Source organism: Castor canadensis, chromosome 11 (genome assembly GCF_047511655.1).
Source record: "Castor canadensis chromosome 11, mCasCan1.hap1v2, whole genome shotgun sequence".
NCBI lineage: Eukaryota > Metazoa > Chordata > Mammalia > Rodentia > Castoridae > Castor > Castor canadensis.
In genome coordinates, this window is record NC_133396.1 from 134,663,594 (window position 1) to 134,690,498 (window position 26,905).

General features: G+C 33.7%; 1 protein-coding gene across 4 annotated transcripts in view; it reads right to left on the bottom strand.

Moving 5' to 3' along the window:
* The window catches only part of Cfh (complement factor H), a 68,458-nt gene extending 43,760 nt beyond the window's left edge, over positions 1 to 24,698 (bottom strand). For 2 of the 4 annotated variants that reach the window (XM_074048729.1, XM_074048730.1), the window contains exons 1-5: positions 24,397 to 24,698; positions 5,378 to 5,563; positions 4,968 to 5,073; positions 2,429 to 2,505; positions 859 to 1,050 (exon numbers count right to left, since the gene is read on the bottom strand). In XM_074048729.1, the coding sequence (XP_073904830.1) occupies positions 859 to 1,050; positions 2,429 to 2,505; positions 4,968 to 5,073; positions 5,378 to 5,563; positions 24,397 to 24,454 (619 nt within the window). In that variant the 5' untranslated portion in view covers positions 24,455 to 24,698. The remainder of the gene's footprint in view (positions 1 to 858; positions 1,051 to 2,428; positions 2,506 to 4,967; positions 5,074 to 5,377; positions 5,564 to 24,396) is intronic. The other 2 variants (XM_020168558.2, XM_074048731.1) reach the window with 1 other exon arrangement.
* Between the last annotated feature and the right edge of the window lie 2,207 nt (positions 24,699 to 26,905).

Consider the following 26,905-nt stretch of genomic DNA (forward strand, 5'->3'; position numbering starts at 1 on the left):
GTTAGAAAGGTTCGTAAGGAGAGAACACATTGTGTCTTTTACTGTAAGGGAGACAAGATTAAAAAGTGTGAATAATTTGGAGATTTTTAGATAGTGCTATAAAACAAATATGATAAGAAGGTCTGCCCAACAAGAATTGGTAGAGTGAAAAATGGTTCTAATAAAACAAGCTGGGCACAACTGTTTTTAACAAAAGCCAAAATCATCAACTGATCAAGATGCACAAGTTAGCAATAGCTTGACTAAAAAGTTAAATGAAACTTGACTTACAGCTTACTGTAAAAGCTTTTCATAAAAGGCAAAGATGTCTTTAATGGATTCAATTCAGTTCAGTAACACTTATGGTGAAATTATAGCACAAATGTAAAAAAGGGCCACTTCCTAGAAATGTAATTCAAAAATAGAATATCATCACAATGAATCAAGTAGAAATAAGCACAAAACTTTGGAGTCCAAAATTTTAAAAATTCTGCTTGGGAGGTCAGTATCATACTGTGCTGCTGAAATGCTGAGCATTGTATCAAACTGATATCTATGGTTGGAATGTGGGTGTCAATGTGAGGTAATAACCTAGGTTTGAATCAACCCCAATCTTTATGTCACAGTAATTTAGGGCACATGACTTAACTGTGTGCCACAGTTTCTTCAATTACAAAGTCAAGGTGATAAGAGGACATAAATGATACAGCTGTTCTAAAGATAAAATAAGATGGTTCATGCAAAAGAAAACTTACATCAATTTCAGGGAAATAATACATTCTTCTTTGTGTTATTTAGAGTGGACACTTTTTCAAAATGTATATTTTCATAAGAAAAGCTAAAACCTTTCAACCAATCAAACAAGCAAGTGTGTCTTACCAACACATTTTGGCTTTTCATCACTCCAACGGCCATTCTCTGAGCAATGTATTTCCTTCGGTCCCTCACGTTTAAAGCCTGAATTACACTCAAAGTTTACCACTTGTCCAAAATAATATTCCTGGTCTGGTTCCAATGCACCACTGATAATTCTCCCATTCTCAGGGCCTGTCACTGGCAAACACTTAACAACTGAAAAATAAACATCACTTTTTTTAATAGAGTTTAGAAACTTCATCATGAAAAATGTGTGTGCATAAAAAATCATGAGAAAGATAAGGTTGAAGAAAATTACTTAAGTATTTTAGAAGCATTTGATATACCTGTTTACAAGAGATAAAGACTCAGTAACATAAAAAGTATTTATCTCTGATTCTTTTCTATGGGGTAATCAAATAAAATTACTGCTTTGAATGCTAGCTGTATTTTCATAACAAGTGTCACAAATAATTAAGAAATAGGAATGCTGGAATAATTAAATACAAATTTTCCATTATGACCCAGGATAATATGACACTGCATCCTGAAAAGATGAAAAATCAAACTTTATAATAATATTTACTTCAATGGAATGATTGTCCTTAATTTTCCCTTCCTCTTTGATCTCAGTGCTCGAAATAATTTGAATGCCCCTTTTGATTTTACTTAATATTTTCAAGTTTCTTAGTGGTTATGTTATTCAAACTTTGTTTTACTTTAGAATTTTACTGGATGCTTGTTACAGTGGAAATTCTAGGACTGTTTTCTGTCCTGTCACCCATAAATACTGATTTAATAGGCTTTTTTTAAAACAAGCATCCATGTATTTTGATGCAGTCATTCTTTAGGGAATCTTCTCAATCCTATGGATGAAAAATCCTCTTCTTCTTTAGTCATAGGATTATTAGGTGATTATCACATTCTGTCTCTCTTTCTCTCTCTCTCTCTCTCTCTCCCATTTACCTTTTCTCATTCTTGCCATTTCTTCTACACATTAGTAAGAAATAAAAGAGTTTTCTCTTAATTCCTCCTTTTTTTTCTCTGTTGGGAGCTGGGAAGAGATGTTTAAACCATGTTCTGTACTTCAGCTCTTACCACAGACCCCGGCATTTGGGTGGTCATTGGATGAAACCTTCATTAGCAAAGCTCAGTCTCTGATAATTAAGCTAGTGATGTTATATGTAGTTCTAGTGTTTACAATCTAAAAGCAAATAAAAATTAGACTCAGATTTCTTAATATTCAGTATTTTAATTATTAGATCAGATAAGGAAATACTCATATTTGGTATACTGATGTCAGACAGATTGTGGGTTTGGGAGGAGGAGGGAGATGATGAGAATCAAACTCAGTACCTCACACTTACTATGCAAGCACTTTACCATTGAGCTATATCCCCAGCTTCCATACTAGGCATATTAAAACCAAAATAATACAGTAATAAAATTACTAGATACTTTGCACTAGAAATCATAAAATAATTCAAATAAATATTTAATTATAAATCTTAGGGATATTTTAATGTAAAGCATTTTGAAAAATCTTAGTTATTTTAGGTATTTCAATATACTTCTAAATAAATTTTATAGTTACCTTCACATATAGGAACATCATTGGTCCATCCATCTGCTTCACATTCACGGAAATCAATCTCACCTAGCATTTGATACCTGAAACCCCCAAAATAATAAAGCTATGAGATATCATGTGTTTATATGCAGTTTTGAGCTCAGGACCATTCTGAGTGTCCCCTGGGAACTCTATTTCATGGAAAACAATAGCATACGTATGCTCGCCCTTCTTTCTTCTCCTTTTTTCATTTTCCTTCCTCCCTTAATTCTCCCTTCCCACCTCCCTTCTTCTCTTCCTTTCTCATTTAATGTCTCTCTTTCCCTTTTTCCTCCACCTCCTCCTCTCTTTCTTTCTTTAAAAGCCCTGCAGGCTTACTAAATAATTCAACATGGATGTTTGTTTTCTTTATCTGCAAATAAGGATTATTCTGCTCATTACACAAGTAAAACAAAACAATTTTCACTCAAAACATGTATTGTCCTTCTTTTATTTTTTTGACTTGTTTCTTATTCTTTAAGGAAAGAACACATATCAATAGACTAAATTTTAGTCACAGAATTTTAGTTTGAACACTTGCTTTGTTCCTCACATAGATCAAAAAAAATGGTCATTAAGATAATTCTCTAATTCTTCTATGAGACAGAATGTACCCTCTTCCAACAGAGAAAACAGACTCCTTAGTCAACATTTTCCATACATTTTTTTAGAGTTCTGTCAGGCACCCTGCAAAATTCTACACAAAGCCTTCCAGGGTCCATACACATGGAGGGAGAGAGGGACGAGAGAGAGGTTGTCTGTATGTTGATGACTGGAGAAAAGAAATGGCTCAGATCTCTGCAAACCAGACAAGCAGAATACTAGAAAAAAAACCTTTTGCAGGGTGTCTTTGTAAAACTATCTGCTTGTAGGGAAATAAAGCTCAATATTCATATTGACTATTCTCTTAAATGATTAGTAATTAGCTAAATAGATATTTAGCAGAGGAAAAGTCAAAGGGGCAAAGGAGAAAGAAGGGTAAGTTGACTGTCAGAAATCATGGATATAGTAAACCTACTCTATCCTATCAGATCTACAACTGGGTCAAAAGATTTATATTCTTTCAGATAGGTGAAACATTCCCCCAAGAATATTTTTAGTATAACATCAACTACTTCTATTTGCTGATCTTGGATAGGTCCTGTTGAGGACTTTATTTCACTGATAAATATCAGTAATTTCACTGATTTATAAAGTTCTGCTGGAGATTGAAGTTGAGTATAGTGTGGCTATCTCAGAATTTATCTCTAGTTTATAAAAGATGAAGAAGGTAATGATAAGTAAAACAGTCAGAGTACAGTGTGTAGATAATTTCTTTATGAAATTATAAATATTAATCACTGAAAATGGGGGGGGATAAAATCGAAGAGGCATATGCATTTTGATTGCCTTTGCCAGATCAAGAGTGAAACCTAAATTGGAGAGGAGGCATTTCAGAGGTGCAGGGTCAGATACTCTTAACTCGCTTGGTTATATGTATTAAGGTTAGTGGTAATGATTGAAAGTTGTTCTGATAATGTGTTTGTAAAGGTCTCCTCAGATAGTGACCAAGTTGAGAGAGGGCAAATAGAGATATGTTATTAGGTGTTTTCAAGACCTCAGGATCTCTTCTAAGGGCTTCAAAAGTGGATCAGATTTATTTTTCCTACCAAGCCCATGTTGCACATGATCTATTTATGCTTTTGTAAGAGAGAAAATGGGAGTGAAGTGATATTTTAAGAAATATGTACAGATATTGAGTATTAAGACTTTGGGAATGAAGGCCCACTCCAAAACCAAGGTTAAAATAAATATATTTCATTGCCTCAAAGCATGAAACCAATGAGGGGAAAATAAGAAGATTGCATTTTTAAGCTCTTATTTGTATCTATATTTATGTAGTATAAAATTATAGGATCTTATTCTGGCTTTACCACATACAAAATTTTCTTCAAAGTAATTTGTAGTCCTGGAGAGGAGTAATGGAGAAGAAAGAATGCTGATGAGCTAAAGTAATGAGTTCAGCCATGAAAATCCAGTGGTTGGTTAGAATGAAAAGAATTAATGATTCTGCAAGAGTAGCATTTTAGTATGCATGATCAATAATTTGAATACTATGCAATCTTAACAATAGTACCATAAATATGATTTATCCCCAAGAAAGTCTTGCTTCCTTTAAATTTCATAGTTTTTTTCAAGATAGTCACCACATAATGTAATTTTGGTACATTCCCATCATCCTTCACACATGATAACCTGAAAACAGCAGAATACAGTAAAAACTTGGATGAATGTTCATTTATGTGCATACTGTTGCAACATCTTCTTATAGCAATACTATACCAGAATAATTTAATAATAATTTAATTTTTCAATGTTAAAGAGATGATATGACATCCAAATATAATCTTTTACATTGTAATTTAATTTTTCAAATTACTCATGTAGTTTTAAATGAATAGAAAAATGTAGTGTCCTTAAAATATAAACAAGTACAGTTCTTACTTATAACTTTAATCATAAACCTTTTAATATTGACACATACCCATCATCACACTTATAAACGACCTTTGCACCAAATTCGAACTCATCTCCTACCATGAGCTGAAAAGAACCAAAAGGAGTATCTCCAGGATGCCCACAGGGCTTTTCTAAAATGGAGAAAAAAGATATCATAGTAGTATGCAACACAGGGAAGCGATTTTATCTAAGAGTTGGGGACAAGGATATTTGCATTAGATTAGACAACAGCATTGAGTACCAGGAAAATTGCAAATGGGAAAGCTATTGCTTTACAATTAAAAGTACTAGCTTGTTTGTATGTTAAGGGTTACTACTCTCTTTTCAAAATGACAGATTGTTTTGTACTTAAATGACAGCAATGATATCGTTTAACAGTATTGCTGTAATATCAAATATTTAGCATTTTCTCAAAGAAGCATAAGAAGCACTTACTCCGACATATCCTGGATGGATTAAGAGCCACCCATTCTCCACTCCTACACACCATTATGATTGTCCCCAGAGTTCTGTAACCAGGGCGACATTTGTAGATAGCCTGAGTCCCTTCTGGATATGTTTGTTCAGGCCAGGAACCTGACAGAATTTCTGTGCTTTTTCTTGGAGGAGGTCCATTGCAATCTACAAATAATAAAAATAGAGTAGGTGTTAAAGATAACTATTGAAATATATGGTATGTTTAGGTTATTCTTGCTTTTCACATGCTTAAACAGTTACAGTTTAACCCATGTGTATGTCTTTCCCTATATAGATACACATATGTATTTATATATATATGCTTAATATAATTATTTACACATAAATATATATAATTTACTGGACATTATTCTAAGTTCTGGAAAGAAAGTAATGAATTAAGCAAGGTATCTGTCTTTAAAGTATTTTTATTATATTAAATAAGTTAGAAATTAAGTAAGCAATCAAATAGTTATATAATATACATTACAGGTAGATTAATTCTATTTAGAAAAATAAACCACAGTAAGATAATACAAAATTATACGGGAACATTCAAATAGGATGAAATAGGATGGAACAAAGCAATGTTCCTATACAGGGGAAAAATAACTCGTGTGTGTGTGTGTGTGTGTGTGTGTGTGTGTGTGTGTGTCTGTATGTGGTAGTTCAGGTGGGTTGTGGAGCAATGAGGATTGAATGAGCTAACTTGAAGTGGGAAGGGCCTGTTTCATGTCTCTGGTCATTTCTTACCTGGTTATAAGTTCTGAGCATGGATTGATGAACATAGTGTGTGTGAATGATAGTGAATTTAGCTCAAGGCAGTGAGGGAAGGAAGAACCACACAGAATTAGATTGCCTTCTTAGAGCTGCACAGCTTAAGTGTAGAATGAAATTTCTCATGGTCTCATTAAAGTTCCTGCAGGAAAAGATGGCTGTCTTAAACACAACTGGTATCTTCATCAAGACATCTTTCATACTTAAAAGTCACTCAGAGTGGTATATAAGAGCAGAGTTAAAAACAGCAGAAAAGTAGATAAACTTATTATAGTCCTTGAAATGGAGAAAGAAGAGTTGAATCAGGTACCTGATTTAAACACACACACACATACACACACACACAGGCTTTTCTCCTGACTGGATCAAGAGAGAGCAAACACTCTTGTCAATCTGAATAAACTGATGAAATTATGTAAACTTTATTCATCACATTTATTTCCTACAAATATATGACTTTGGAAGAAAATTCAAACACACACACACAAAGAGCAGAAAAGACAACCATGAAGAGAAAACAAATAGCTAGTAGAAACAGGAACTTGTTCCAGATGTTAGAATTAGTATAAATAGCTTTAAAATATATTTTTAAATATGTTAAAGGAACTGTAGTAAAAAAATGGGCAAAATGAACAAAAAGTTAAAGACAGTTAAAATAAAATGACTCTTAAAATCATGTTATCCTAAAATTATAAATATCAGAAATAATGACTCAAATGATGATCATAAGAGTCAAATGGACAAAATGGGAAAGTTATTAAACTTGAAAAAACTTTAATGTACAAATGTCTAAACTGAAGTATATAGAATGAAAAATGTGCATAAAGAACACAAATCAAACAATTGTAAAAGAAATGTGTTGTAGATAGTTAAGTGATATCATATATCTGTAATGAAGTTTCCAAAAATAGAGGAGAAGATGGACAGAAGCAACAGGTGAGAAAGTAACAGCTCAAACTTTCCCAAGGTTGAGTAAAGAAATCAACTCAGACTCAAAACCTTACCAACTACCCCCTCCCCCAGTATTTATACAAAAGAAAACCTATACTTAAGTTCTGCCAAAAAAAAAAAAGAAAGAAAGAAAAAGAAATGGAAAAAGAACACAGATAAATGTAAAAATGATAAAATAAGAAAAAAATTAAAAAACATAGCTAAAGAAAAAATCTTAAAAGAAGAAGTAGATAACATTTCCTTCAGGAAAATAGTAAAAATAGCAGCTAAATCTGAAATAGTAAATACTGAAGCCTGAAATCCATGTCTTGATATCTGTAAAGTACTGAAAATTAATGCAAACCAAGAACTCCCATACCCAGTGAAAATACAGTTCAAAACTAAAGACAAATGGAAACCCATTCTCAAAGAAAAGCAGAGAGTAAACAATTGTAAACTCATGCTGTTAAAAAACCACTAAAAACAGTTCCCTGGGCTAAATGAAACTGATCTCAAATATAAGCAAAGAAGTATAAGAAGGAATGACCAAAAATGAAGAAAATAAAAATGTGGATCAAAAAAATGATGATTGAAATGATAAGTGTTCTATGTATATTTTGAAAGCACATAAAAAAGAGCAATGACTATTTGGATGCATAACAGCCATGAGTTCATAACAAAATCAGGAGGAAAGTATGTAACAATATAGTAAAAATGTCATAGGAAAAGTGTTGTGTTTTTATACTTTAAGATGTGGTTAAAGAATTAATTTGTGCTAGACTGAAACAATTTAAGCATGTCGTAATTGTTTAAATAATGACTCATGGAATGGTCTTGTCAAATGAACAAAACAGGAAACATTAAACTTGAAGAAAGTTTAATGTAGAAATATCCAAACTGAAGCATAGAAAGGCAAAATTGTAAAAAAAATAAATAACTAAAACAGTAAAACAATAATATTGAGACATATAAGACAATTAATAGAAATGAAATAGCAAGACAGTAGTGAATGTGTAATTAAGATAAAAGAAGGTAGGAAAAGAGAATGAAAAAAGAAAGACTACAATAAATAAATAGAAAAGATGTTAGACTTAAATACATCAATAACTACTACCAATATAAATGGATTCACTACTCCACTTAAAATACAAAGACTCCTGACTAGATAAAAACTAAAGGAAAACACAAATGTCTTGCAATTCATTTTAATGCAATTTGACTTTCAAGTTGCAAGTAGATGATGAACTCTAAATCCCAAATTCTATATAACTCAAATAACTAGGAGAAAATATTAAATTAAATCCTAAGAAACTAGAAAGTAGCACACAATAATGATGAGAATACAAACCAGCCTCCAGGTTCTAGTTGATACCTAGAAGCTGTGGGTTCTAAGCCTGCAGTTGCCCTGCATGAAAATGGTCAACAGTTGAATCAACTCCTTACTCATGAACAAAACATTCCCTGCAGTGGTTGAGATTCAGAAACTGTGGTCGTGTCTGAAATCCCCATTGAGCAGATGGAGTGTTTGCATGCTCCTGTTCTCCTCGGCTTTATATTGTTTTCTGAAGCTAAAAGAACCTTGGCAATGGATTTGTCCATTTTATTGAGTAAATTTGATGGACAAATTCAAGTGGAAAACCACTTTTCATCCTGAGATTAAAAACCACCGAGGATGAAATGGAATAGATTAGAATCATCACTTAGGTACATGTACACAAGTGCAGACAGAGTTTGATTTAAATTTTTGAAAGAAAAAGCAAACATCTAATGCAGTCTCTAGTAAATTCTTTACTCAGTAGATCTAATACTATGCATTTTTATGTCCCCTCAATATTTATCATGTATCTTTAATTCACTGTTATTTTTATGCCATTATCTATAATCATACTTATTTTATTAATCTTTTTTCTTTTCTTTTAAAGTTTTATCTGTTGAGGGCTGGTGGAGTGACTCAAGTGGTAGAGCACCTGCCCAGCAAGTGTGAGGCCCTGAGTTCAAACCCCAGTATTACCAACAACAGAAAAACATTAACTGATACATAAAAACATAGAAATTATACATTATAATTACAAGGCATTACCATGTGATGTTCACATATGTATTACAGATGGTATAATGTTTAAATTAGGTCAAGCATATGTACTTCTTCAGTCATCTATTAGTACTTCACAATTAAACATCCTTTTTAAAAATTGACAATTCCACCTATTTTGTTATACCACATGATGTTTTGATCCATGCAGACTTTGAGTGACGTTCAAATTAGGGTAAACATGACTATCTTTTCTAACATTTACCATTTCATTTTATCATATAATTTACCATTTGTAGTGAGAATATTCAAAATTCTTTCTTCTAGCCTTTTTGAAATCTACGCAGCATTATCATTATCAATAGTCAACCTACTGTGGAATAGAACACCAGAACCTAATGTTTTTCAACACTATAATTAAGTACCACAAATGTAATGAATGAAAGGAAATCGGGGCTTCATGCTTATGCAACTGCAGGGCAAAGGCTTTGCCACGTGAGTCATGACCCCAGTCCTTTTGCTTTTAGTTTGTTTCTGATGTACAGTGTCATCCTGTCTGACTTTAGACCACAAATCTCTTACCTCTGCTTTCTGGGAAGCTGGAGTTATAGGCCTGAACCACCATGCCTCCTACATTCATTTTTTATTTAGAAACTTGTTTTCAATTGCTCGGATTACCAGAGAATGTGAGAGCTTGAATTTGGTTTAAGCTAGTCTCAAATTGAAGTGCCCCAAGCACTCAAAAGAAAGAAAATGTAATATTATTTGAGGAAAGGACTACTTTCTGAAGCATCAAATTATTCCTACAAATGTCAAAGATATTGTCAAGGACAGAAAAGTACCCAAAGGCTACAGGCGTCATGAAGAGTAGAACAAATCCATGATACTGGAATAAATACATAAAGAATATTCTCAACTGTACTAATTATGTTTGAAAAGTGTAAAAGATCAATTAATGATATCTGTGAACAGGAAACCCTAACACTCTATTGCCAGATTTTTTTAAATGTAAACTTCTAAAAATACAAAAAATTAAAGAATAATATTTTAGCCAACATTGAACAGATTAACAGAAGATTAAAACAGTTTTAGAAAGAATTCTTGATCTGGAGGACAGGCTAGAAGAAATAACACAGAGTCTAACATGGAACTAAATTCAATTAGCATAAAAGTGTAAGTTTGGATGCATCATAAAGAATGTCGAAAACTAAGCTGTCCCCTGTGGTACTCATCCGTTTTCCCAGCTACTCTGGAGGCTGAGGCAGGAGAACCTCTGATTCCTGGGAGTTTGAAACCAGCCTGAGCAACACAGCCAGACCCTGCTCCAAAAAGAAAAAAAAAAGTAGAAAAACCAAAGAAAAGAGTAAAATCTTAAACTTGTCAAGGAAAAAGACAAATTCATCTAAAAAGAAGTAATGCTTTTAGACTTACAGCAGACTTCTCAATAGCAGTAATAAAGAAAATGTCAAAAGATCAATTTTCAGAAAGCTATAATTACCTGACTAGAATCCTATGTGCAGAAATAACTTTTCAAGAATAAGGGCTTGAGAGATTTTGGCACTGTAGAGTCACTTTAATAAAAAAAAAAAAGACATACTTCATAAAAAGGAAGGTGATCCTGGATACGGTATCCAGGATGAAAGAAAAATGGAGAAAATGGAGAAAGTACATAGACGAGTATGAACAGTGACTAGGAAACAGCAAGAAAATAAACTTATGCAGTTTAAATGCATTCATGTGTGTCATGGCACACAAAAGACAAGGTAATCATGTGCCAGAATGAGGAAAGAGTGATTAAACTAATGTCTTACAGGTTCCTTGCAGCATCCAGGAGAATGGACAGGTGGTAACCAGCTATGTAGTTTTCTTTCTTTTTTTTTGGTGGTACTGGTGTTTGACGTCAGGACCTCATGTTGCTAGGCAGGCACTCTACCACTTGAGCTGTGCACCCTGTTTTAGTTGTTTTTCAGATAGGGTCTCATACCTTTTGGCCTCGTGCTGGCCTTGGACCATGATCCTTCTACCTCCACTTTCCAAGTTAGGTGGAATTATAGATATGTGCCACGACACCCAGCCCTGTGTAACTTTCTTGATAGAGCGACATGGTTAGGCTTACATGCCTTGTTTTTAAACCAATGCCAAGTGTTGCTACAAAGGCATGTTGCCACATGTAAGTGTAATCCATTGGCTTTAAGCAAGATATTATTAAATCACATGAAAGGGCTAAAGTGTCAGACTCAAACTTCTTTGAAAAAGGGGAGCAATTCTAGTGCCAGAGAATAGCTTCTTTCTCTATGAGTTTCCTCCTGTATTTACCCCTTCCTGACTTATTGCCCTGTGGATTTCAGACTTGCTATGTGGTATGCACAATTTTAGGCAAGTCTAAAGAAATCACTTTCAAGATGGCTAGATTTTCAGGTAGTTATATGGACCAACTGATTGGCCTGATAGATAATCTACTAATTAGGCTTTTCTGGTTGGACTCTTGACTACGATCTCAATGTTTGTATCTTCACCATACTTCACATGCTTAGACCTAATCATTAATGTGATGGTATTAGGAGGTAAGTATTTTGGGAAGTGGTGAGGTCATGAAGGTGTGGTTTAATGAATGGGATCAGTGTTCTTATAAAAGAAGCTGCCTTGTCCCTGCCATCAAGTGAGGACATGACATGAAGGTGCCATCTATAAACCAGAATGCAGACCTCACTAGACATTGAACTTTGACTTCCCAGACTCTAGAACTGTGAGAAACAAATGTCTGTTAACATGCTCACCAGTTAATGGTATTTTGTTGCAACCAAAATGGAATGAGAGGATGTTTAATGTTCTATATTCACTGCCAAAATTTTGGAAGCAGAAATTAGATAAAAATCCCAGCTTATTGTAAAGAAAGATTAAATAATCAAAGTTAACCAATTCAAAAGATGCCTGGATAACAAAGAGGAGTTAGATATAGAAAAAAGGATTTTTATTTTTTTAGCTCTTATTAGTAATTTTATTATATGGAAATGGATCAAATACTTCAGGTAAAAGTCAATGGTTTCCAAGCTAAATTTATAAAACTAAAAGCTATTTGTAGGTAACATCCAAATGAGAGAATGAAAACTAGAATTCATGTAAACACTATCAAACTAAAATTGCCATCCCTGTATTACTAAGAAAAATAGAACTCAAGGCACCAAAGCATTATCAGAGGTTGAAAAAGTCATATGACAGAAGTTCTAACAGTAAGAAATACATACCAATTTTTAAATGTGTAGCATCTAATAAACAAGGCTACAAACATGGACAAAGACAAATCCTAAATCCCAGACTTTTATAAACCTTACTTGATAATTGACGGGAAAAAAGAAAAAAGTTCATAAAGTATAAACATTTGAAAAGTTACATAACAAATGACCTGATTTGCACCTAGAAAACTCTGCACCCAACATCATTTCAGAAATACATAAAATATTTATGAAAACAAATTATATTAGATTATAAATTCTGATAAATTTTAAAATACTGAAGTCAAACAATGTTGTTAGAAAATAGCAATAAAATAATGGTTTTGAAAAGGAATAAGTTTCCTTCAATGGATCAATGAGGAAATCACAATGGGAATTGTGAGTTTGAAATGAACAATAACAAAAATTCTACACATACAAACTTTTGGAAAAATATTTAAACAAAAATATAGAAAAAGAGGAGATAAAAATTAAGAAAGTGATGTATTCTCATAAAGCTAGAAAAAGAGCTGCAGTGGAAGAAATTAGTAAATACTAATAAACAAAAAAAAGTGAAAAAATACATGACATATAAGGTGTCAGTAAAGCTAAAAGCTAGTTTTTACAAGATACCTAAAATTGATAAAGTCCTGGCAAGAGTAATTAAGATTTTTTTTAATGGAGAAGGTACAAATAACCATTATTAGGAATAAGAAAGGAATATCATTAGATATTTTAACAGGAAAAAAATTAATGACATAGACAAATTCCCCCCAAAAAAAGTTTTAGCAAAGCTAACACAAGAAAACTCAAAGCCTCTAGTCCTGTAATCTGCTGGCAGAGTGTCTCAAGTGGTAGAGCATCTGCCTAGCAAATGAGAGGCCCTGAGTTCAAACCCTAGTACTGCCAAAAAAAGAGAGTCTTATAATCAAAATAAACCAAAACTCTACACTCTGCTGAAATAATTGGCTTCACCAGCTATTTTAATGAAGTGTTCAAGGAACAGTAATGTTTATATAAAACCTTATAAGACTAGTAAAGAAAAAAAAAACAGAAAAATGGGCAAAGAACTTAAATGAGTATTTCACCAAAGAGAAAATCCAATTGTTCAACAAACCTGTGAAAACTTGTCCAAACTAAGAAGGAAAATAAAAATCATATTAAATCATAAATGTAAAAGATTACTGGAAAAAATAAAATGGTTAAACATCTCAGCATTTGGAAAGAAAATGGAGTATTAAGACCTGCTGGTGAAAAGAAAATTGGAACTGCTACACCAGAAAAGTGTGCAGCAACACACAGAGAAGTTAAAGATGTGCAGTCTTGTCTTAGAAAGCGAGGGCTGCTCTAGCAAGAATTCTATACACTGGGTGGCTTAAGCACACAATGTATTTCTCACATGTGTGGGAGCTATGAAATATGAGACGAAGGTGCCTGTGTGGTTGGATTTTGGTAAGGGTAATGTTCTGTGTCTGCTGGTGACTGTCTTATACTGTATCTTGATAATGGTAGAGAAATAGACAGAGGTAGAGACACAGACACAGTATAGACAGAGACAGACTTGAGTCTCTTTCTGAGAATCAAGTTATAAAGACACTAATCTCACTCTGGGAACTACCTTGATGACCTCATCTAAACCTAATTCCATCCCAGAGACCCCATCTCCTAATGCCATCCCACTGGTGATTCAGATTACAATATATTAACTTGAAAAGGAAACAAATATAACATTCGTAACACGTGTCTATTTTTCAGCAATCCACTTCCTAGAAATATATTCTAGAAAAGTTGGTGCATGTGGGAGACAGTTTTCATGTATGGTAGTATGGTTAGTCGCCAAACAGAAGGCAACTCCAGTGGAGAGGTTAAATATTAAATGACAATATTAAGTAAAAAATGTCAAATGTTATAGGCATACTGCAAAGTAAGAAAGACATATTGTGCATAATAGGGAGTGACACACAGGCTAAGAGACTGCAGAAATATCATTGCCATAACTATCAAAGTAATATTATTTCCTAGAAGATACGTAGAGATATCAATCTGGAGAAAATCCATGGGGATTTTCTGTTATGCTGGGAATGTTATACTTCTTGATATTATCATTACAATAATTTGTAAAACTATGTATTTATAATATATCATGTTCATATTTTATTCACTTATATATATATTTTATAATAAAACATAAAAGTAACAAAATCTGCATATATAGTATTATCCTGGATAGAAAATAAATAACCTCATGCCTGTTGGTTTTAATTGTTAATGTTTTAATACTGCCTGATGCTTAATTAAAGTATAACTACTCTGATATTAGGATGATTGCATTAGCAAAACCCATCACATTAGTTTTAAAAATGACAAATTCTAAGTACTTATTATCATATACATTTGTTAAATTATTATTTAAGTTGATAATTTCCTTTTGTTACTTTTTTGTTTGTTTTGTTTTTTGTGGTTTTGGTGGTACTGGGGTTTGAACTCAGGGGCTCATACTTGCTAGGCAGACACTCTACCACTTGAGCCATTCCATCACTCCCTGTTACCTGGTTTTTATAATAATGGTTTAACATTCTATTTTGGAGCTTCTTTTTAAAGGCCAGGGGAAAAATTAATCAGCTGAGCCAAATCCCATAGTGGAACATATCCAGACAAAATATTTTAGATTTCATGAAATAAAAAGCCCAAGAACAACTATATTTTACAAAACAATATACTTGTACAGTATGTCACATACTCCAATTTTCCAAATTTTGAGCACATTTCTGTTAGTGAACTTGTGTAAAATGTGTGTGTATGTATGTGATTCCACATTACAGCTTTTTTATAATTTAACAAAAAATTTTCCACTAGATGGTGCTAATATCCTATCACAAAATAAAACTACCAACCACCCACCAATACCAAAAACCTGTTTTTGTTTTTGTTTTAAATTTTCATGCTTATGTTTTTGCATGGAAATTTCTTTTTAATTGCAGGTTGAAATGTGTGTTTTTCACTTTCGAATTTTTGATCTACTTCATGGTGTTTTGGTTACTGAAAAAATAAATTAGTTACATTTCAAAGGTAGATGCCAACATTCTGATTAAAAAATTATTTTCTACAACCTTAACATTTTGACAAATTTAGTTTCGTTGTATTTTTAAGGTAATGCAACAAAAGAGCAATACTAATTTTCCTGTCAATGTTTTTAAATTAAAATGATTTTTATTAAAGTAATTCCTCTACCCAAAGTGTAAAGTAATTTGTTCACTAAGAGTTTAGTCCTCAAAATAGAAAAATGATGTTTGTTGAAACTAATCCAGGAATAGGGGGAGGGGAGATAAAGAAGAATGGTGGAGGGGTGAATTCAAGTAAGATATATTGTAAGAACTTTTGTAAATGTCACAATGTACCCCCAGTAATACAATAAGGAAAACAAAACAAAGAGTTCAGTCCTTTGGTTTCCATAGGCAAATGCTTTTATTCTGGTTATTATTATACTTTCAAGCAACATGTTTATACCTCTAATTCGTGATTTTTTAAGTTTAGTTAATTAATTTTAACAACCATATGTAAAAGACATCATCTAAACCATCATTTAAACCTAATTCCACCCCAAAGACCCCACCACCTAAGGCCATCCCACTGGAAGTTTGGATTTCAATATATTAATTTGAAAAGGAAACAAAAATAACACACATAACAACTGTCTGTTTTGCAGCAATCCTATTCCTAGAAATATATCCTAGAAAAGTTGGTGCATGTGTGAGCCAACTTTCATTTATGGTCGTGATTACAGTAATAAATATGGTTAGTAGTCAAACCTTAGCTCAGATCATGGTCATCTGTCATCCTGACCATGAACCACTGAGTAAGGAGTCACCAACCCTCAGTTGTTCATCTAGACCATTCTCCATTGAGTCACAAGTGAGCTTTGACTACTCCTGGGATTAGAATTCTTCCATGATGTCTCTTATTGTCAAGGAGTCCTAACTCTTCACCATGGCCTGGGAAGGAACCCCTTCACTGATTCTTAACATTTTGTCTGATTTCATCTTGTCATGTGTCCCATTTACTCACTGTGCCAAAACCTCCCTGGATTGCTTATATTTTGTTGAGCATCTCAAAATCTTTTCTCTTGTTTGACATTTTGCTCACACTGTTTTCTTTTCCTTCAGGAAAATTTTTATCACAGACTTCTGATGCTTGGCTTGGCCTCACTGCAGGCTTCTACTCAAGTGTTACTTCCTGAAAGTGACCTACTTACTTATCCCCAAACATAGGCTGTGTAATCTCTTCACACACACACACACACACACACACACACACACACACACGTTCCCTTGTCCTCTGCTCTATTTCCTTCACAATCTTGTTCATAATTCATGACTATTGTTCCATTTACTAAGATTTGGCCTATTCCCCTCTTCAACATGTAAACTACCTAAAAGTAAGGACCACCTCTACTTTTCATTACATCAGGTCCTCTTGCTTTAAGTAAACCCTGTCTGTTTTTGTTCTAATCCTTAGCATATTAAGTATCACCAACTAATGTCATAGCAAAAACTTCTAAAGTAATGATTCACTATATTGAGTTGTAACAATAATTAGGCATGTCTTGTGATATGATGTCTACTTGCTTGAGTTGACAACGAGCTGACTGTTCAAGCTCAGTTAAAATATATTCATCCTCAAAAACTTCTAATTAGAAAATAAAAAGTTATTTTGGTCCAAGTAGTGAAACTGTCACCTACATTTCTCTGAAATAAATTGGCAATTCTTGATGAAAGTAGAGCAGGAGTTCACTAAATAGGGAGCATAGAAATATTTTTCAAAGCACAAAAACATTTTTGGAAGTATGATTCATCTTAAAACTTACAAAATAGGAAAAAATAGAAAGAAAGCCCTGTGTTTCCAGTCACCGGTTAATGAGTGAACTCAGTCTTATACTTAAATATTTACTCAGATTTAAGCAACAACTGTACCATTTTATGTGTGTATAATCATTTAATTGCCAATTAGTTTTGTTTACAAAACACTACCTTGGTGTACTTTTTATTAACTTGGTTTTATTTGCCAATTTAAAATTATTTTGGCCCAGAAATAAGAACTGTGAACAGGTTTGACTAATGGATGAAAATAGGAATCATTTTGCTTTAAATTGAGGGAGATTGTTATATAATTTTGGTTAAAGCTAAAAGCAAATATATTTGATATTTTAACAGTCATACTTTGTCAGTATCTTTCACTTTTAAATGTTGTGTTTAACATTGACACAAAAACAGAGCTAATTACTTATTTTCAATGTTTATAAACCTTACTCAAATGAAATAACGCATGATGAATTTATATATTTCATAAAACTTGAATCAAATTTGTGCCAGATTCCTGTGGTAGACCAAAGATGGCCTCTATGGTGAATCACTCCATTTTTCCTAAACTATTTTAAGAAGAGATATTATTAAAAATACTACTTCTGGAGGAAACTTAGTGTAAAGAAAATACTAGCTGCAATAAAACACTTATGAAAACAACAACCAAAAACCCTCTAGACAGGCTCCCATGACTCACACCTGCACTCCTAGCTACTTAGGAGACCGAGACCAGAAGGATCATGGTTCAAGGTCAGCACAGGCAAACAGTTTGCAAGACCCCATCCCCAAAATAACCAGGTCAAAATGGACTGGAGGTATGGCTGCCACTGCTTTGCAAGTGTGAAACCCTGAGTTCAAACTCCATTACCACCAAAAAAAAAAGAATAAATAAAACAAACTCCAAAAACAGAATAGAGTTTATGTTGCACTTAACAAATATTTAAGAAGTAAGATTATATTTTCAAATACTAAAGAGATGATTGCACAATTTCTTTTAAAACTTGTAACAGTGAAAAAGGGCATGAGGATTATTCCAGGACCCTGAAGCACAAACAGGAAACTAGGTAACACCCATAAGAAACTGGGCAGAACAAGAGATATGCCATGACAAAGGCTGAAGTTACTATCAGAATACAGCTTGAAACTGCACTGAAATATAGTTTCTTGAAATTTGTAGTGTTTGAATAGATAATTCCTAATGTCAACTATTGCTCTAGTCACATGTTAGCTTCTTTTTTTTTCTTTTATTATTCATATGTGCATACAAGGCTTGGGTCATTTCTCCCCCCTGCCCCCAACCCACTCCCTTACCACCCACTCCGCCCCTCCCTCTCCCACCCCAATACCCAGCAGAAACTATTTTGCCCTTATTTCTAATTTTGTTGTAGAGAGAATATAAGCAATAATAGGAAGGAACAAGGGTTTTTGCTGGTTGAGATAAGGATAGCTATACAGGGCATTGACTCACATTGATTTCCTGTGGTTGTGTGTTACCTTCTAGGTTAATTCTTTTTGATCTAACCTTTTCTCTAGTTCCTGGTCCCCTTTTCCTATTGGCCTCAGTTGCTTTTAATGTATCTGCTTTAGTTTCTCTGCGTTAAGGGCAACAAATGCTAGCTAGTTTTTTAGGTGTCATACCTATCCTCACCCCTCCCTTGTGTGCTCTCGCTTTTATCATGTGTTCAAAGTCCAATTCCATTGTTGTGTTTACCCTTGATCTAATGTCCACATATAAGGGAGAACATATGATTTTTGGTCTTTTGGGCCAGGCTAACCTCACTCAGAATGATGTTCTCCAATTCCATCCATTTACCAGTGAATGATAACATTTCGTTCTTCTTCATGGCTGCATAAAATTCCATTGTGTATAGATACCACATTTTCTTAATCCACTCGTCAGTGGTGGGGCATCTTGGCTGTTTCCATTACTTGCCTATTGTGAACAGTGCCTCAATAAACATGGGTATGCAGGTGCCTCTGGAGTAACCTGTGTCACAGTCTTTTGGGTATTTCCCCAAGAGTGCTATTGATGGATCAAATGGTAGATCAATGTCTAGCTTTTTAAGTAGCCTCCAAATTTTTTTCCAGAGTGGTTGTACTAGTTTATATTCCCACCAACAGCGTAAGAGGGTTCCTTTTTCCCCCGCATCCTCGCCAACACCTGTTGTTGGTGGTGTTGCTGATGATGGCTATTTCATGTTAGCTTCTTAAAATAAATTATTAGTATATATCCAAGGAGTTTTCATCAGACTCAACTGGCTACCACAAAAGCAGCTTAACCCTGGATGACATTAAAATGAGTCCCTAAAAATTCTGTAACAGGAATGATTTAGAATCTGAGTAATTGCCTCTGTAATCTTAAGGATAAGAATTGAAAGAGAAACAGAAGAAAAACAACATGCTGTACCAAATTGTACACTAGTACTTGCAGGAGTTATATTGCTAGTGGCAATATAGAGAAGACGAGTCTTCCAGTTTTACAGAACTACACTGAGTTCTGTGTATACACGTGGTGTTTTCCGTCTTTAACATCTCATCTGGCTAACTCCTATTCAGACATGCCTGACCTAGTGGAGCATGCCTAAATTCTTAGTACTGGGGATGCTCAAGTGAGGGAATCATGAGTCCTAGAACAGCCTGAGTTACACAGCAAGAACCTGTCTCAAACAAACAACATATCCAGAGGCCATCTCAACCTTGATTTATTTTTCTCTTTTTTCCACCTTTTGTAAACCAGCTTCCCAACATCACCCTACTCTATCTATTCGTCCTGATTTTAGTTTCCTGCCTCATCTAAATAATCCCATAGCATTTATCTCATTAATAGTTCTTCAGTATTTATTCCTCTTGTTTTTTTCCACAAAGTAAACTCCTTTTGGAAAGTGCTTGTCATACTGCTTATCACGTAGAAGTCACTCAAAAAACGATTGATGAATGAATGGATGAATGAGTTAATGAGTGAGTAAATGAACAAAAATGAGCCTGTCTAGGAGTCTTTCTATAGTATCTCATGGTAAATTTGGAAAGGGCAGAACAGACAGTGGCAAATGTAAGATATAAAAGAAGACAAGGGAAGACTGTTTGGTGAACTTAAAATCTCCATTGCATGAACCTAAAAATTGTGTCATTTCATTGGACCTCTAGTGTATGTCCCAAGTTTGAATTTATGTTGTAGTTTTTGAAGTCAAGAATCACTTTGATTTAGCTTTAAAAAATAAGCTTTTAGGAATCTTTGAAGGATCATTTCTATAATCACTTTTCTATCTATTACATTTCCAGTTAACAAGGTTTATGAGAAACTTGACTTTATAAGTTAAAATGTCAAAACAGATAAAAGTGCTGTCAATTTTTCATGTTCTTTTCCAGGTATTATTTCATGCTGTTCTTTTCCTGTTCTGTTACTTTAATTTCTTTGTTCATTTTTAACAAGTTTCCTTGCAATTATAAACCAAAATGTAATGCTTTCACAGAGCTAGGGTATCTTTCACAGTGTTTCCTTATAATTTTAAACCAAACTGTCACACTTCCCCTTTCCCCATTATCTCATGCTCTTTTCATGCACTATGCTCTGAGGTTTATTGAAGTTAAGAAATGGGTAAAGTACACACTAGTTAACTAAGCATGGGATACATTGGTTGGCAGAATGTCAAAGGTCGAGGCAGGTGGGTGATGGCATAGTGGGGGAGGAGGAGACAGAGAAGTGGGGAAATTGTCAGTCTGCCAAATGATCAGAGACTGAGAAAATAAGAAGGGATCAATTTAGACATTGGGTCAGACCTTAGCAACCAAAGGACAAAAGTGAAAACTTTTTGCTAACCTGTTTTTGAACTTATATGTGGGAACTTCTACCTTAGGATAATTCTAGTTTGCAATATTTAAATACTTTAGTTTCAGTTTAAAATAACATAGAAGCAAAAGTGCATGTCAGGTATTGGCAGAATATACCGCTCTTTCTCACACCATTCCTGTGGGCAGTTTCACTACCTCTTGTTACCCACTGTAACACTTCTACCCATCAGATCGATTCTACCTGGGAATAACTTGTCTGCCAGAAATATTTCATTCTATTTTGGTCCTCATCATCATCCATTTCTACCCTCCCCACTAAAATTACTGCAGGGAACTTATAAGATTACAAAATCCACAGTAAATTAGGGAGAATGAGACTAAATTTAACTATCTTAAAAGTATTTGTCCAAAGTATTTGTTGTTCTGTATAAATTAAGGATTAGTTGAATTTGTGCTAATACCAACGTATAAGATATTTTAGGAGTGGGAGGAGGGAAGACATTGAGGACAAAGGGACATTTCACAGTTCCAATCCTACCACACAGGTAAGTACCATACTACAATCTGAAAATGTGGGGTCTTGGAGAGAGGTGAGTAGGGAAGGAAGGAGTTTATCTATCATACTGAAACCCAAACAAAATTTGGATGATAAGCCACTATCGTGCATTTTCTGGATTACACAGTGATGCATAATACTCACCTTTACCTTTAAAGAGCAATTGTTATGATTTATAATTAATTATTATAATATGTCATCATTTTTCCATATTAAGCGTATGTAAAGTTTGAAATTATCTTGTGTTTGAAACAATGTAATTAATGTATAACAAAACTTTCCTTTCTCTGATTGCAATGGAATCCCTCAATCTTTCAACTACAGTGGAACTACCAGGCCTCAAAAACATTTTCTAAGCCTCCAGAATTAGAAAGCATATACCTCCCTAAGCGACATAGCCAGTATTTACTTGGACTTGTTTCAGTGCAGCTTTAACTTGGTCACTAATCATCTGGGCCAAGGCTTCATTTCATGCAGTATTGAATTGTTAGAACTTAAAACTAAAATATCTACTTGAACAGCTTGGTTATAATGCGTTCCAAAAAGCTGAAATGGCATGGCTGGACTGAGGAATTATTATTTTACACTTTGATCTATAAACCTGACCTAATTTTTAATAACCAAGATCTTTTGTAAGGAGCAAGCAATTAATGCTCTCCGTAACTAAGGATATGGATGCAGACAATGCCTCAGAAAGGTAGTATGTGGTCCCTATTATAGTAAAAAAGGAGAACAAACAGAAAGCTCAGTTTATAAATTCTTCCTGTTCTTTGGCACTGAATATTTTTTTGAGGAATGCTTATTTTCATTAAGGCAAAAAAGTTATGAAATGCTAAATTTTGTGTCCAGTTGAGTACAGCAGATTGTAAGGATATTGAAAACCATCCTTTCTCAATTTTCCAACTTGGTATTCAATGTCCAGTGTGGGACATGAGAACAGAAGCAGGTACTAAAGTATCCATGGCTGTTTTTAGCTGATCAAGGCTATTCTGCTCTGGACAATTTCTGCCAGATATGATATGCAATGACGGGGGATTATGGACATTTTAAAGTCATGCTGCTGAGACCACTTGCTGAGCAAACAATGAACTAGGATCCCTACACACACTGAAAGTTATAATTCTTCTACTGGCTTGCTCATTCGATGTGCTTTCATAAATATTATGAGAATGCCATATGCAATACTTTGTATACTGAAATTGCGTTTCGTCTGTTAGGAATAGCCAGCTATATTGCCATTTTCACTGAAACATGTTTGTTGGTACTACCCAATTTACCAGCAGAGGGGATCATACACACATACACACACACACACTGAAAATAAAACTCAAGTGAAATAAGCCAGCTAGAATGAATTATATAAATGAGGAATTTAAATTGCAGTTATTAACTATTATGAATACTTTGCAGCACTTTAATTTTAATAATATTTCAAATTATTAGTTTAAACAGCTTCACTTAACTTGGGTCAATTCTTAATTTTGCAAAATAAGGTAGAAATAAAACAAAGATGATATATGCTTTCTACATAAAACCTCAGCACACAGTCTGTAAATAGTACGACATTAAAAAGCATTTTCCCAAATCAGGAAAAAAGAATTATTTACGGAAAAGAAAAAGTCTTTACTATGACTGGTAATATGAAGATTGTCTTGGAACTTTTTGCCAATTTAATAAGATTTCTTTTTAAAAAATACTAATTATAATTTTTATGTGTGCAAGAAAGTGATTGTCTACCTAGTTTTAAAAGTGTCTGGATACAGACTTATAAGCCAATTAGCAAACAAAACCGTATCAGAAAATATAATTGATAAAAGCTGAATAATTCAAAAAACATCAAAAACATTTAAATATTTTTTTAAAAAAAACTAAAAGCTAAAACTGAAAAGACAAATCTGCTTTATTTTATAGATTGGAAGTTCCTCAAGGGCAGAGATTCTGTGTCATGAGCTAATATTCTTTAGTGCCTGGAGGCTATGTAGCAAGCATGCCATGAAAATTTGTTGGCAAAGTGAAAAGTTTGGGGAGATTATGAATGGTATGTTTGTCACTTAGTATAAACATTAATCAAATATATGTCACATAACTAGTTATCTGTCATGAATTAGAAAACTCAACTTCTGAGGATAAATTTCTTAATCTCTTGAGAAGCACCAACAAAATTAAATTAAATTATAAATTTTGAATTTTTTTTAATGATACCAGAAAAAAACCTCTAACACTTGCATTCATAAATTCAAAAGCCTGTTCTCAGGAGAGAATATATCTTCTATGTAACCATAGGAAAAAAGAAACCAATGGGGAAGAGTTAAATCTTCCAAATATTGTTTATTCAAATGTGTATCAAATTTACACAGTCTTTCCATTATAATACAACTCATGTTTTCAGTAGAGTTTTAAGGCCATGTCAATATCAGTTGTTAGTGATAAATGACTTTTTAAGATGATTAAAGTTATATCTGAATTACATCCAATCACTCTGATTCAAAGGCTTTTATTCTCTATATGGATTCACACACTTCTTTCTACTTTCACATAAAGCATTTTGGTGAAACTTCTAAGCAAAAAAGGGGAGTTATATTTTTATGGTAATTCCAAGGTCAATGACTATGTCCAATTATAGTTTTCAGAAATAAAATTATGAAGGGTAATTATATATGCTGGTCAAATAAGCTACTTGCATTCTTTAGACTTAATGTCAAAAGCCACCCAGACAGTAAGCTACAGAATAATAATTAAATCACATTTTCAAGACTAAGTTTTAATTATCTTTGAGAAAAACACTATCCACGAATGTTTCATAATGTAGTTAGAGAGGGAGAAGTTTTCTCTTTTAATCTTACCTTCTGCCACACAAAGAGTCCATAATGTAAAACAAATAATCGTCACCAGCAGTCTCATGTTTTGGATCTTTTAGGAGTACATTTACTAGCAGAGATCCTTACAGAGTCCAGTTCTCCACTGCTAAAAGTTGTGACCAGTTCAGTGAAGTACTTGTTTCAAAAGGAAGTTGACACATAGTTTAGAAAACAGGGGTTTCTAGATACTCCACCCCGCCCCCCAGACACTTCTGCAGAGTAAACGGAAAAACATTCAACCACAAGCTCCAGCAGCTTCAGAGCTGGATCCCAGTTCTCCCTGTCCTCCCAGTGAACTTTAAAGCTGTGTGGGACCTGTCAACCCCGGCTGGCTTCCTGTGAAATAAGTTCAGGCTTCTTGGAATTTGCAGAGACAGCCCTTGAGAGCCTCTGCATTTCATAAACCTTCCAGTTACTCAAACTGGGCTCTATTGTGTGCAACCACAGAACAGAAAATAACAGAAGCTCTTTTAAAAACCATTTACAAAACTTCGATGTAGACAATGTTTTCTCAATAGCACACAGATGACTTAAGTATAACTTTGTCAAGAGTGTAATGCTGGCAGATTTGGGGGGTTAAGCTTTCCAGCAATTCATGAAATTAGTCTTTTAAGGACTTTGTGCATGTATAGAAGCAATGGTCTCACATCTCATTTTAGGTAAGTGAGTTTAATAATTCAAAAATAAAGAAATCAAAATGCTGAATTTTTAAACTTTGTACTGCAGTTATAAAAAATGGTATCAGAAGATTTTTAATATACATGAAGAGAATAGAAGCAAAAGGTTTATTGAACATTGAGAAGGAGAACTTACCATGATGTCACAACCAAGGTCAAATCATTGACCATTTCTATCTTCCAGAAAACCTCAATACTTCATTTCACTAGATTCTCCCTCTGTCCCTTCTTCCACCCCACACACAGCAGTGACCTCTATCCACATCTAAGAAAATATAATATGTTTACCTGTTTGTTTGTCCTTTACCTAAATGGACAAAAAGCTATTTACTCCTGTGTTTAGAGTCCTTCCCTAAGAACTATGTTTGAGATATTCAACCACATTAATGGACATTCTGTCTGTTAATTCTTAATTTTATGTACTATACCATTATTTGAAAATGGCATTTTTTTCATCATCTGTGCACTTATTAATGGAGGTTTGGATAGATTCTAATTTGTATCTAACATAAAAAGTGCTGATATGACCATGGATTCATGGATTTTGGTGAGCATGTGTCCACATTTCTACTGAGTATACAGAAAGGAGTGTAATATTAGAACGTATTATTATGGTCAGGTGTAGTCAACATCACTAGACAGTTTTTCAAATGGGTTATAATACATGGTATTCCCATTAGCAGTGAATGAGTTGCTTCACAGACTCAATTACACCTGATTATTTCAATCTGTGCAGTTTTAGTCTTTCTGGTGAGCATAGAGCAACAATTTTCTGTAATTTTAATGTGAATTTTCCTGATGACTAATGAAGTTGAATAACTTTCATACAGTAATTAGTCACTTAGATACCCTCTTGGTTTAAGTGCCTCTGGAAGTCACCTGAATGATTTTTTTCTAATAGGTCATCTGTCTTATTTTGTTGTAAGAATTCTTTATATTTTCTAGATATGAGAGAATATTTTCTGACATTTGTAGTGCAAATACTTTTGCTCAGTCCATGAATTGCATTTTCACTCCTATGTCTTTTGATGAACAAAACTTATTAGTTTTAATATGGAAAATCATGAACTTTTTCTGCTATGAGTAGTGCATTTTGTGATCTTCTTAAGGAAGCCTTACCTATACTCAGAACATAATGCTTTTCTTCTAAAAGAATTATTTTCTCTTTCACACTTAAGACTTTTGGTACACTTGGAATTGACTTTTGTGCATGGTGTAATAATGGACTCCTGACACATTTTTTAAAATATGGGTGTCCAATTTTTGAGCCCTGCTTGCTGAATATCATTCTATTCTGCTGCACTGCTCTGCTGGTATTCTCACCAGATAACTACAGACATGAGTCTGTCACCAAGTGCCTCACATTATAGTAGCTGGAGTCTTTCTTCCTCTTACAAAATTTCTCAAATGTCCATTCATGGGAAGTTGTTTTTCACCTTGCTTTCTTGTTTAATTTTTTGTGATTCGAAGTCATACTCTAAATAATTACAGTGTTTTAAAATTTGATGAGACTTCACGGCCCATTATGTGGTCAGTGTCTATGTCTACAGGTTATTTTTATTTCCTTTGTCCAAATTGTCTGTTTAAATTATTTTTGTCAGATTTTTCTACTAGATATTGAAAGGATATATTAAATCTCCCATAATACTTATAGATTTGCCTATTTGTTTGTTTAATTTTGTCTATTTTTATATATTTTAAAGCTATGATGGTGTTTTCCTCTATCCATATTTAAAATTGTGATATACTCCTCCTGAATTATTTTATCATATGATGTGCTATTCCTTATCTGTCTTTGCTTCCAGGGCAATTTTGTC